The following is a 13,694-nucleotide window of genomic DNA, read 5'->3' on the forward strand; positions in this document are numbered from 1 at the left end:
ACATCAGGCAGTGGAGCCTCCCAAACAGAGGACCCATTGAGAGCCAGGGCAGGAGCTTCTGGAATTCCCTCCAGCCTCAATCAGGGACAGACATAGACAGTTTTATTCCTCTGATTCCTGTGTCCTGCCTTAACCGGAAACTTATGACCTCATTTTTCTTTCCCTCCCAGAAAGAAGGGGAAGCCAGGAAAGCAGAAAGGAGGCAGACAGGTGTGGCAAAATGTGATGATGGAGGGAGAGTGGGGGACCTGGCACACAGTGGGCAGGAGAGAAGACACATGAACTCAGATCAGACAAACCAAAGTTTATTCAGAAAAGCGTATCCGTCATCACCACTAAGCTACTGAATGAGGCACTTCGGGCCCCTCTCCCTACCCTTCCTCACCCACTCTCTCTTTTGGCCTTCACAGAACACCGGAGAAATCCTCTCCTGGGCCAGCATGTGGTCCCAGACTTTTGGGCTAGGGGCAGCCCACAGCAATCTCAGGCTGGATAGAGTCCTGGAGTCCGAAGAGGGAGGCCAAGGAGGCTGCCTCCAGAACTCAAAGTTCCAGGCCAACTTCAGATGGCCTTGCCCATGGCCCGGGTCCTGGAAGGGAGCAGAAGATGGTGTGGGGCCGTCTTCAGGTCCTTCCCACATCTGGAGAAGCAGTGGGAGGCCAAGCAGGAAGGCACAGCTAGCAGAGCCAGTGAGCTCTGGAATGTTTCAGGCACGTGTGGCTGGATAAGGTACCATGAAGGCCAGGGAGACGTCTGCTCCTGAGTAAGGTCACCTGATCACAGACAGAGCACCATGGGCTTGAGGCTAAGAAGAGGTCCTCAGCAGGCCGGATCTGAGCTGCAGATGCAGCTTCTGTGATGATCTAAAACAGAGAAAAGGAGCACGTGCTTGAGCTTAAAAGCCATTGTTTAGGGTTCAGGGGTGCATGGCTCAGTTCCAGGTGTCTGAAAGTTTGTGCCCAAGTCATAGACACAAGCAGAAGAGGGATTTCTCTCTGTCAAGGCAAAATGAACCTTCACCATCTTGGCTCTTCCACTGAACACATCATACCCCAGGAAAGGGAGCTGCTGAGCAAAGACTGTTCCCTCTTCCCTCCTCCCTCCACGGCCAGTGAAGACACTGGAACTTTCTGCTGGCCCAGGGAAGCTGGCCCTAGGAGACATCGGCACGACTGGCTCTGGGAGTCTCCACGGCCTCAGCAACATGGAAACTTGCAACAGAAGAAACAAAGTCGCTGGGCTTCCAGACACCCCTAGCACTCCAGCCGAGCCCACCGCCAGGCCCTGGCTGGCACCAGCGGTGGGAGCTGAGGAAATGGGGGCGCGTATATTGCCTGGAGCCTGGCAGCAGGACTCCAGCCTAACTGAGACGCTGAAGGTCTCAGAGGACAGAAAACAACAGCAACAACAATAACACGAACAACCACAATTGTAATGGGTATCGAGTTTTAGTTTTGCAAGATGAAAAAGTTCTGGAGATGGATGGTGCTGATGGTCGTACAACAATGTGGATGTATTTAACGCCATTGAACTGTACGCTTCAAAGATGGTTTCAACGATCAATTGCATGTTAGAAATATTTTACCACAATTACAAAAACTTTTTTTCTCAAGATAACCATGGGGAATTCCTTGGCAGTCCATGGCTAGGACTCAGCGCTTTCACTGCCAAGGGCACAGCACAGGTTTGACCCCTGTTCAGGGAACAAAGACCCTGAAAGCCATGTGGCTTGGTCAAAAATTTTAAAAATAAGTAAATAAAAAATCAAGACAACCATGTTAATGGTATCTAACATGTATTGACACCCTACTGTAATACAGTACAGCCTGGTTCTGAAAAGGTCAGGCTGCCAGGGTTCAAATCTGAGCTGCACCACTCACCAGCTGGGAGACTCTAGGTAAGTTAACCTCTCTGAGACTCATATTCCTCATACAGAATATGGAAATAAGAATAGAATGTAGCTCAAGAGGGTTATTGAGAGAATGAAATAAATACACTGAGTCCTTTGAGTAGTGCCAGGCACACAGTAGGGCTGAATAGATGCAAAGTGGTGACTCTGTAAAACTTACAAAAGCACTCCACATCCCCACTTAGATTTTCATCACTATGACAGAGAAACCTAAGACATCTCCACCTAAGCTTTACAAACATGCTCACAAAAACATATTCTGACCTCCTCTATTCTAGTTTCTAATCCAGAGAGGGTCAAAACTTTTCCAAAGAGCCGACTTCTGAGGACTTAGCAAAAAAGTTAAATTGTCACAACTCTGGACATTGTGGTTATTACTGACACCCCTTCAACTTGCTCTATGAATAAAAACCCTTTAGCTTTTAGAAAAGGAAGGGTCTCGGAGCTTTTTTATTCAAAGGTCTATGATCTCTCCAGAAAGCCAAGAAGCATCTTACCTTACAGCTGGCCAGCTGTTCATCCCAGATCCAGAGTGCTCTCTGTTTGGTGTGACGCACTGCTGTCACTTGCTCATGGTCAGTGTCAGCATCTCTTATGGGTGATATTTCTTTTGACTGGGAAACCAGGAAACCATCTGGATAACCTTGGCTTCATTTCCCCCAAAAAATGTAAAGTGAAAGTGAAAGTCACTCAGTAGTGTCCAACTCTTTGTGACCCCACGGACTATGGAATTCTCTAGGCCAGAATACTGGAGTGGGTAGCGTTTCCCTTCGGTAAAGGAATGTTCAGATCCACTGTCCCCCAGGCTACCGCTGGCCTGGCAGGGGCGGCTATCTTATCTTTTACACAGGGAGTGGCGGGTTCTCTCTGCTATAGAAATTCCCTGGGAAAGAGAGGGAGTGCCCCACCTCTTCAAACAGACCACAGCCAATAGGCTAGGCCCCTTGCTGATAAATGAGAGTCAGGACTACTTGGAATCTACGGTGGGAAAAACTGATCCCAGTCCAGAGGCACTTAACACTGTAAATTCCATTACTCACGGGCATCTTTCAGTGCTGGACTTCTCAGAGCCTTTGATATGCTAACGAGCATTGTGAATCTTCAAAAAAAAGGAGAAAGCACCTTTGACAAACCCCCTTGGCCTTGAAACCATCCATTAACTAGCTCCAGAGCCGGGATTCCTGGGAACATCCAAGGCTTTAAAGTAAACACTGCTAGACAACGCTTGACTTGGGGTGGGAAGATGGGTTTCTAATCTTTTTCTGGCTGTTCCCAAGGGCAAGATCTGAGTCTCCATCTGCAAAAAAGGGTAGGGCTCGCCAAACATTCCTTAACGGTGACGTGGGACTCTTAACGCAAAAAGATACTGGGAGGTGGGGATGGAACAGAAGCCGGTGAGAGGAAGGCTGGGAAGGTGAGGCCAGGAAAGCTAGTGGGCGGTAAGGCCTGATCTCCTTGAAACCCGACGACAAAGGCGGAACAGGCAGAGGAGAAGCACACAACCCACAGGCACTTCCTCTCCATCCTCACAGTTGCAGATGGGCCCCACCCCAAGACATCAAAGCACCGAGGGATGGCCCAAAGGGCTGCGCAGGGTACTCGCGCAATCCCAGACTAAAACCACACCCGTCGCTCAAGTTGAGACCAGCGGAGGCCGGTCCCCGGCTCCGCCCGCGGCGGCGTGTCTGCCTTTTTCAGCACTCGGGGCTGTAAGAAGGGCCAGGGCAAGGGGGCGCTCTGACCAAAGCGGGGCTAGAGGGAGGAGGCAGCGGCGCTGCCAGTCTACAGATTCCACTTTGGGAGCCTCGCCCGGATCTACGCGGCGCCTGTCCACGTCTTGCTCTCGGTCGGGAAGGGGAAGAGGAACCGCGAGGCTTCGCCTCAGGGCGGCTAGTCAGCGAGTGTGCGTCCGCCCCCTCGGATGTAGCCCATGGGGTCCCAGGAGACCGCGCAGCTGTCCCGGCTCTGGGCCGCGGCGATGCCTTGGGGGCGGGAACTGCGATCGGGGCTCCGGGGTGCGGGAGGCGGCGGGAACGCTAGGCGAAGAGAGGGTGCCAGGGCGCCCGGGAGCGGGGCGGCGGCAGCTGGAAGGACGGGTGCCCAGCCCCGCGGCGCAGCGGCCTCACGCCACCTCCCGCTCGCCTTGGCAGTGGCGGCAGCCTCCGTAGAGCGCCGAGAGCAGGTAGAGGCCGAGGCAGAGGCCGCCGCAGACCGCTGCCGCCAGGAAGGCGTGGTAGGCGCAGGACATCTGGTAATCCTTGAGGTTGCAGTAGCTGTGGCTCTGCGTCTGCCCGATCATGATGCCCATCGCTGCGCCGTAGAGCGCGGCCGCCAGCAGGTCGTGCGCCACGTTGACCACCAGCCAGCGCGAGCCCAGCACCGGCACCAGCTCTTGCTTGCCCAGCAGAGTGAGGAAATAGAGGGCCAGGGTCAGCAGCCAGAAGAGCACTGACACGAAGAGCGCGAAGTGCACGGGGCCCTGGTACCGGCTGGTGGCGATGGTGATCCAGAAGGCGGCGCCCGCCAGCAGCTGCAGCAGCCGCAGCACGCCCAGCGGGCCGCGCAGAAAGGCCCGCTGCAGGCTCACCGCGCCGCGGGCCGCGCGCGCCTGGGGCGGTGGCTGGCGCGGGGGCGGCGGGAGCATGGCCCCCGGGCGCGGCGGCGGCGGCGGCGGCGGTGGGGCCCCGAGCAGCGGAATGGCGACGTCTGGCTCGCGGGGATGGCCCGGCGGACGTGCCCCTGAGCTCGCTGCGGCCTCCTCGCTCCTCTCCGAGTCCTCCTCTCTTCCTCTCCCCTTCTCCCCACCCTTCCTCCCCGCTCTCCTCCCCGCAGCCCTCCTCTCTTTCGCCCCTTCTCCCCCTCTCTCCACCCCTCCTGCCCGCCCTCTCTCTCCCCTCCACCCTTCGTCTCCACCCCCACGCCCTCCTCCCAGCTTCCTGCCTTCTCTCTTTTTGGGCCTCGTCCACCAGTCGCCAAACTCCCAACTCGGATTCCTTTCTCCTCGGGGCAGGGCGGAGCGCACCCGCAGCCCCAGCAGGACGCAAGTCTTCCTTTCCGTCTAACTGGGAAAAGTTTATACCACATCTGCCCGCCCTGCTTCCCTGCCTCCCTGGCTCGGTCCAGCCTCGGAGCAGAGAGCTGTCTTCTGGAGCTGGAGCGTGCTGAGCCCTTTTCTTTCTCCTCTCTCCTGTCCTGCAGCCCCCTGGGGCCTCCCGGCCCTTCCTTGGCGAGGGAGCAGAGCAGTGCTGGTCTTAAGCTGCCACCTATTCTCACCTGGACATCCGGAGTATCATACCCTGCCAGTGTCCACCTCAAACTTATTCTTTCTAAAGCTGGGCTCAGACTTGGACTCAGCCATCCGACTTCTGTCATTGAAAGGGACCATCACCCACTCCAGGCCTCCACTTTGCTTCCCACTCCACAAAGCAAAGTCCAGTTAGTCCAGTCTCTTTTCCAGCCTTCTTTGCCATCAAGCGTATTAAAAGTAGACTTCCCAGCACGACCAAGACACAAACCTAGCTCTAAAAGATAGCAAAGCCCAACAGTTCTTTACATTATTGCTATTATGGTGCTTTGCAGGAATTCTCATTTATGAAGTCTCATTTGACAACCTCCAGTATACATACAGGGGTTTCCCAGGTGGCGCTGGTGGTAAAGAACCCACCTGCCAATGCAGGAGACAAAAGAGACGAGGGTTCCATCCCTAAGTCAGGAAGATCCTCTGGAAGAGGGCATGGCAACCCACTCCAGTATGCTTGCCTGGAGAATCCCATGGACAGAGCAGCCTGGTGGGTTATAGTCCATAGGGTCAGGTCACAAAGAGTCAGACACGACTGAAGCAACTTAGCACTCGTGCACATAAGATATATACAATTATTTTTCTCATCTTGCTGAGGAGAAAAAGAAGCCTAGAGCAGTTAAGACTACGAAGCTGGTAATTATTGCTGGTCTTTCTTCCCTTCTCTTCTGAACTAACCTTCATGCACTGTGGCATCCTTCTAAAATACAGACCTGGTTATATATACACTGCTTCCCCCTGACCACACGATATAGGGTTCTGTCTCTTCTATGGGCATGTTTCACAATCTGGCCCCAAAAGACTCCCAATCTCCTGGTTTCCCTCTTCCTTTTCTTACCCATGCTCACATCCAGTATGCCAACTCCACCAAACCTCTTAAGTTTCCCGAATAGGCTCAGAATGCCCTTCAATCCCAGGCTTCCCTGGTAGCTCAGCTGGTAAAGAATCCACCTGCAATGCAGGAGACCTAGGTTGGGAAGAGCCCCTGGAGGAAGGCATGGCAACCCACTCTAGTATTCTTGCCTGGAGAATCCCCATGGATAGAGGAGCCTGGCGGGCTGCAGTCCATGGAGTCGCAAAGAGTGGGACATGGCTGAGCGACTAAGCAGCAGCAGCAACCCTTCAATCCCAGACCCCGTTTGGCTGGCAAACTCCTACTTAACCTTCAATGCTCAGTTTAAATGTTCTTCCTTTGGTTTGTTGGTTCTTCTAGGCACCCCCTTGGAGGGTCCCTCTGCATAGTTCTGAGTCAGCTACATCTTATCCATCTTTGCCTGTGCCTGGCACATAGGAGATTCAGTAAATATCCGTGGAGTGGTTGACTGGGTGGCTGCAAACACAGCAGTGCAAGTGAGAAGACACCTGCTGTCCTGGGAAGTGTGCATGGATAAGACCTCCAGCTTATCCTACCCTGCAGAGCTTGTCCCTCATCTCAGTCATGGGATGAGATTGCTGGTCCCTGGCTCCCCTTGAGGGAGAAAAACTAGATGGTTTTCAGGGAGCTAATGCCTCCCACTGCCAAATCAGCCCCACCTACAGGTACCTGAGAAAACTCCAAATGTATATTTTAAGTTAAAAAATGGTGGTGTATACCACTCACATTTTTGTAAGACAGCATGGCATAGACCCTCAGGGTGCAAGCCTGAGAGGCAGACTACCTGGCTACTTCTCACTGCCTCACCACTCCCTAGTGCTGGGACGTGGTGTGTGTGTGTATGTGTGTGATTTAACCTCTTTGTGCCTCAGTTTCCTCATCTTTTATTCAGCAGATGGGTATTAGCACTTAGTAATGCTCAGCACTATTTGAGGTGTTAGGGATACATAATATATAAGTGATTGTTATAAATTGCATGCTTACTATACACTAAGCATTATTGTGAGCACTTCATATTTATTGTGCTACCTAATCCTGATACCAACTCTTTAAATAACTGGTATTGGGACTTCCCTGCTGGTCCAGGGGTTAAACCTCCTAGCACCCAATGCAGGGGGCCCAGGTTCAATTCCCGGTCAGAGAATTAGATCCTTCACATCACAACTGAGAGTTAGCATGCCTCAACCACAGCTCCTACCTGCTGCAACAAAGATCGAAGATCCCACATGCCACATCTAGGACCCAATGCAGCCAAATAAACATATTTTGTAAAATAAATAAAATAACTGGTATTAACTCTGATTCACTGATGGGGCAACCAAGGCTTAGAGAGATAAGGAAGAGGACCATGGTCACAGAACTAATGGGTGACAGTTTAAACAGCAGCCCAGGTGTGGCTGACCCCAGGTCCACATTCAGTATGCTTTTATATAGTTTCTCATATTTAATTCTCAGCTACTCTCACAGGGACCCAGAAAGGTTACAGGACTTGCCCAAAGAAACACAGCTACTGCATGTCAGTATGAGGACTCAAACCTAGGTCTTCTGGTCCCAATTTCAGGTCTTTTCCCTCAACATCCCTGAGCAACCCTTAGAGAGATCCTTCAGTGTCTTCAGGGTGCCAGTCTTGAGTGGGGCTGGGACGAGAATGCGCAGCTGAATGCTGAATCTTTGTGCTGGAATGATGACAGGGAATTACGCCACACAAACTATCTCTGTAAGTTGGGGAACTAAGCCAACATTTAGATGCAGAGGAGAGAATCCCTTCCCGCCTCTAAAAAAGGCATCTGGAGAGTTGGGGATGGGGCGCCACCTGGTGGACATAAACTTTGGGCTTCACAAGGCAAATCCTACTCCTTACAAGGAAACACCCTTGACAGCTTTGAGGAGGTATTTTTAGCCTCTGGAAAGTTGAAAATATTCCAAAAGGCAGTCCATCAGACTTTGAAGAAGCATAACCATGCGCAAAGATCTTGATACCTCCAAGTCAACAAATACGGTCTATGCACCCAATGGATGCAAACAAGCTGGGTGTGGAATACAGGAATGAAGAGGACCAATGCCTGCCCTCCAAGTGTTTGCACTCTGTTGCTAGGAGAGGGACAATTGTGGACACAAAAAAGAGGCATAGACAAGAATTATAAGGAAAATACAAAAGGGAAAGTGTTGGTGATGGGAGGGCTGGAGAAAGATTCAAAAACAAAGGGTCATTTGAGGATGGATTGTATTTTGACAAGCAGAGGTGGAGGGTAGGTGTCTTGGACGAGGCAGTTCCCCATCAGGAAGGTCCTGAGCCTCCCTGAGTGTTATCACTGAGTGTGTACGCCGAGAATGCAAGGCCATGACCTTGCATCTCTAGGCTCTTTCCCTCACCATTGCTCAGTGTGTGTTTGCAGTCAGGAACTTCGAGGGATGAAGGAACATCTCCCAGAAAAAGAGCAGACTTGCTTACTGCTTATTATAAAAGTGGTGAGGTAGGAGGGGACAGTGGTGGGTTTTCCAAGCTCAGTGCTTCTCAGCTATGACACAAACCTGTTGCATGTGTTACATCCAGCTGGGCCCCTCCATGGTGCCCCCGTGAAACTTGAAAACCAGAGAAAGATGTGTAACAACAATGCTAATGTTGCTCGCTGTGCCAACAGTGGCCAATCCAGCAGGTTAGTTTATTAGCTTATAAATTGGGTATGTAAGTCCTGACAGGTGTCCCAGGCAGAAGGAGCACTGTGAGCCAAAGTAAGGCTAGATTGTTTATGGAACAAGTAGTGACACTTGACAGTTGCTCTGAGCCCCGATGAGATGAGGCAACCTATAACAAGAAGGACCACATAGCCCACCCTGACTTCCTAGGACCAGCTCTTACTGCTCACAGTCAGATTCTGTTTTGTCTTCAGTCTCTGGGCTACTGTAAACATACCGCATATATAGAATCAACTCACACTTATTGTGTCCCAAGTGCCCTAAGCTGGCACTTGACCCAAACCAGCTAACAGCAGACGCAAAAAGCATAATAAGAAAGTAAATGGGTGCAGGGACCTAGAGAATCCTGTCTTAAATCTAGTTAAATTACTAGATAAACATTTCCTGAACACGTACTGTGTACTGACATTATGCTACAAGAGCATGCCTGAGCTGGAAGAGACCTTAAAGAATATTTGCTACAGGCTTCTCATTTTTTGGAGCGGGTAATTGAGACTCAGAGAGAGTGAGTGACTTGCCTTAGGTCACACAATTGGTTGATGATGTGAATACCAAATTTAGAACTTAGGCCTCCTGATTCCCAATCCAGCCTGTCATACCATTGGAATGGCACCTAAACAGGAAGTCCCCTACAGCTGCAGGACAGGGGCTCTGCTGGAGCTCTGTGAGCCAGGCCAGAACCCACATTCTCACCTGTGGGTCTCTAGGCTTGTTCTCCACGTGGCTCCCACCAGCCTGCGGGAACAAGGGCTATGGGGGTGATGGGTGGGGGTCTCCTTTGAATGGAGTTAGGTGGGATTCTGGAGGTTCTTGAACTTGTTAATCTAGCTTTCAAGGAGTGCCTAGGCCTTTGCAGGAGACATGAGGCATCTTTGGGCAGAAGCAAGGGGCCACAGACTAGGCCTGGGCCAGCAGTGAAGGCGTTTGACTCTGGCAAAGCTCAGCTCTCCTCTCCAGGGGAGGCTGGCCAGGACATATCCCCTGAGGCCCGTCTTTGTGTGAAGCTGCCCAGGACACTGGCTGACAAGGCTGCTTCCCCAGGGCTAAGTGACTTCGGGCTGCCAAGGTGGGTGGCCCTGAGACCACAGCCTCGAGGGGCTGCCCCCTCCTGCTGGGATCTGTGATGCAATGTGCAGACCCCAGGGAACCCTGTTTCTGGGGGAAAAGAGAGGCCTCACCTGTGAGGATGGACCCCTGAGCCAGGATGGCCCAATTCAATCCCACCACTGCCCTTGAGTCTTGGATAAAACTGGAAATGGTCCAACAGGAATCAACAGCTGCAGAGCGCTGTCTGGTGGCCACACACCACCTGTCTCAATACTTCCCCCAGCAACCCTGTGAGGCAGGGGCTTAAGCCACTTCTGCTTGAAAATGAGGAAATGGAGGTCCAGGGAAGTTATGTGACTTATCCAATATCATGCAGCTTTGAAAGAACCAGCATCAGGGGAAATCTCCATGATTCACCATAACCTTAAGAGGCCCCAGTGGTAATGGGAGGTTGGAGACCCAAACAGTAGTGGAGGAGAGACCAGATTTGCTTTTTTTTTTTTTTTTGGCTGTGTGGTTTGAGTGGGTCATGTCTTATAAAGAGTCTTTTGTAAGACTGGGGAAAGTTCACAGTTGAAGTAGATTCAGGGACTTTAAGATAGCTGTAGCATTTCTAGTGGTCTGGAAATCTAAATTTAGTTCCTAGCTTAGTCAGTCTGTCATTTTCCTCAGCTGTCAAGTGGAGATAACGAATGACCTATCTCTCAAGGTTGTGGGAGATGCAAGAGACATGGGTTTGGGAAGATCCCCTGGAGGAGGGAATGGCAACCCACTTCAGTATTCTTGCCTGGAGAAATCTCCATGGACAGGGGAGGCTGGCAGACTACAGTCCATGGGGTCGCAGGGAGTCAAACATAACTGAGGCAACTTAGCATGCACAAGGGAATGGCAGAAATGACATGTGACTTCTTCAGTTCAGTTCAGTCGCTCAGTTGTGTCCGACTCTGCGACCCCATGGACTGAAACACGCCAGGCTTCCCTGTCCATCACCAACTCCTGGAGTTTACTCAAACTCATGTCCATTGAGTTGGTGATGCCATCCAACCATCTCATCTTCTGCCGTCCCCTTCTCCTCCTGCCTTCAATCTTTCCCAGCATCAGGGTTTTCTAATTTATGTCAAATCTCTCGTAGCTTAGTCAGTAAAGAATCTGGCTGCAATGCAGGAGACCCAGTTTCGATTTCTGGGTCAGGAAGATCCCCTGGAGAAGGAAATGGCAATCCACTCCACCACTCTTGCCTGGGAAATCCCATGGACAGAGGAGCCTGGTGGACTACAGTCCACGGGGTCACAAGAGTCAGATATGACTGAGAGACTAAACCACCAAACCACCACCAATTTATGTCAACAAAAACAAGGCAGTTTCTTCCTTGCTTACCAAAACTCAGGTAGCCCTGAGCCATCAGGAAAGAAGGAAGACTTCCAGCCCTCAGCTGTCTGGTCAACCTCTGCATTCAGTACTTCCAGATGAAGTCCTGACATTGTGGAATACAGACAAGCCACTCTCACTGGACTCTGAATTCCTGTGTATCTATCATGTTTTATTATTTGCTATATTGTTTCTGTGATGTTTTGACATTTGGGACCTTGCAAACCTAGGGAGGGTTGCCCACCTCACCCACACCACCCAGGGTTAGCTAATTTCTAGAGATAGCAGGCATCTTGTCTGTGAATACATCTTTAATATGCAAACCAATCCATCCTGGTAGAACCTGCTGGAAATCCGCCACCTGTGGTACTGGGGGAAGTTCTTCACAAGGAGCTGCTGCAACTCAAAACTTACTGCAGAGCCTCTCAACTGGGGGCCAAGGGAAGCTGCTAGCCACTGTTCACTGCTGGCTGCCATGTGCTGTGGGATACAAGTGATGAAGACGCCTCCCATGCTGCAGGAGCCCCTGAGCAGGACCTGGCCCTGAAGAGTCCACATGTGCTCCACCTGTGCGGCACTGGAGAAGCCTCAACCTGAAGGAGCCGGTTGTGAAGAGCACTCCAGAACCAAGGAGAGAAACCCTTCCTCCTGGAGTGTCTTGCCAGCTCCCTCTACCAGGAAAGCTGAGCACTACAGCAGCTGGAAAAGGAGAAATATCTAATGGACTCACTTATCGCAGAGATAACTAGCGCAATACATAGGCAGATCCATATGTATATTTAGGGACTCAACTTCCATATGCAACCTTCTGTCTACATCAGGACTTCCATACAGTGATAAAACAGTTCCATATGTCCCACCTAATGAATTACAGCTATCTTTCTTACAAGTGAGCAATTCTCATCTCTCTCCAAAACCAGGAGATACAGTCTCAACTAAATACTTTTCAGATTTTGTAGTAGTGCGGAAAATAGAGTGTTACATAAGGACTAAATTGTAACATTAACTTCCAACAACTTACTTATAAAATGAAAACAGAAAGAGGAAGAAAATATGTCAGTATATACAAAGATACCATGTATATAAGAGGGAAAATATGCAAAACTACTACAGTCCTTCTTTTTGTAATTGGCCACATGGCTGTTTTAGAAAGCATTAGTGATTTCCCAACTGCATTGCTCCTTCTACCTTCATTAGCTGGCATCCTACTATAAGAAAGAGCTTTCTCTTCTCCTCTGTTTATTTATTTAATAGTTATATTACTATTAACATATATTCTTATTTTGCTTATTGGGTTACAATCTGTTACTGTCCTATTTTATTTTGATGTTCCACATTTGGCTAATGGGAGCCCTTACAATCTGACTCCTAGTCCTTTTGACACATCTCCATCATTCTGTGATACTTCCTTATTTTCTTGCACAAGATGTTCTAGGGTCATCCTGAACTTTCTCAATCTCAGAGGTAGAATTAATCATTTATCCAAGGAACCCTTTGTGGAGAATGGTATTGAGAAATCAATAACTGGTGCTAAGTGTGCTTATTTCTCTTTGAGTGTCATTGCTTCTAGGCCCTTTCAGCAGACAGATGGGAAATGTGTATGTTTGTGTATGTTCATGGTTACATATGTGTACACATATACACATGCATACGTGTACACATTTAAACGCACTTATATTTATTCTGTATCTACTTATCTATATATTTATTTATTTATTATTATTTCTTTATGTGACTGTTCTGGGTCTTAATTGTGGCACATAGGATCTCTGATCTTAAGTTGTGGCATGCGGGATCTAGTTCCCTGACCCTGGGCCCCCTACATGGGAGTGTGAAGTCTCAGCCACTGAACCACCAGGGAAGTCCTGGATGACATGAGTTTGAGCAAGCTCTGGATGCTGGTGATGGACAGGGAGACCTGATGTACTGCAGTTGATGGGGTCACAAAGAGTCGGACACGTCTGAGTGACTGAACTGAACTGATGGACTGAATTGTGTCCAAAATTCATATGCTGAAGCTCTAACCTGTGACTGTGTTTAGAGTAATGAATTCATTAAGGTTAAATGGGAGCATCCATAAGAGTGGAGTCGGATCTGATAAGATTAGTGTCCCTATAAGAAGAAATACCAGAGAGCCATCTTTCTCCTTCTCACCACCATGTGAGGACACAGTGAGCAAGCACTGTCTGCAAGTCAGGAAGAGAGCTCTCACCAGCAACTGAGTCAGCCAGAACCTTGATCCTGGACTTCTCAGCCTCCAGAATTGTGAGAAAATAAACTTCTGTTGTTAAGTCACCCAGAGACTGTGGTATTTTGTTTTGGCCTCCCAAGCAGACTAATACAATACTGACACTGAATGTTAGATTAATATGAGTGGTGTATTTTTAAAAGATGTTTCTATAATGCACCATTTGCCTGTAGGACTTTGTTATTTTCAGTCTGTTCAGATTGTTAGTTCAGAGAAGAAAGTTGTAGTAAGTTGCTTCGTGTAATGCCCCAAG

General features: G+C 49.9%; 1 protein-coding gene across 2 annotated transcripts; it reads right to left on the reverse strand.

Moving 5' to 3' along the window:
* Positions 1-289: 289 nt before the first annotated feature.
* MARVELD1 (MARVEL domain containing 1) lies at positions 290-4,691 on the reverse strand. Of its 2 annotated transcripts, XM_081549702.1 has the most exons (3): positions 2,950-4,691; positions 2,407-2,557; positions 290-863 (listed from the first exon to the last, which is right to left on the reverse strand). In XM_081549702.1, the coding sequence occupies exon 1, from the start codon at positions 4,551-4,553 to the stop codon at positions 4,032-4,034; it is 522 nt and encodes a 173-aa protein (XP_081405828.1). In that variant the 5' UTR covers positions 4,554-4,691; the 3' UTR covers positions 290-863; positions 2,407-2,557; positions 2,950-4,031. The 2 variants fall into 2 exon arrangements, with proteins under 2 accessions (XP_081405828.1, XP_081405826.1); XM_081549700.1 differs by having other exon boundaries at positions 2,407-4,691.
* Positions 4,692-13,694: the final 9,003 nt, after the last annotated feature.

The sequence above is a fragment of the Giraffa tippelskirchi genome, chromosome 2 (assembly GCF_054371585.1).
Source record: "Giraffa tippelskirchi isolate mGirTip1 chromosome 2, T2T-mGirTip1v1.2.pri, whole genome shotgun sequence".
Classification (NCBI taxonomy): domain Eukaryota; kingdom Metazoa; phylum Chordata; class Mammalia; order Artiodactyla; family Giraffidae; genus Giraffa; species Giraffa tippelskirchi.

Excerpts from the sequence above, each read along its gene's own strand:
- MARVELD1 (XM_081549702.1), bottom strand. The coding sequence starts at position 4,553 with ATGCTCCCGCCGCCCCCGCGCCAGCCACCGCCCCAGGCGCGCGCGGCC.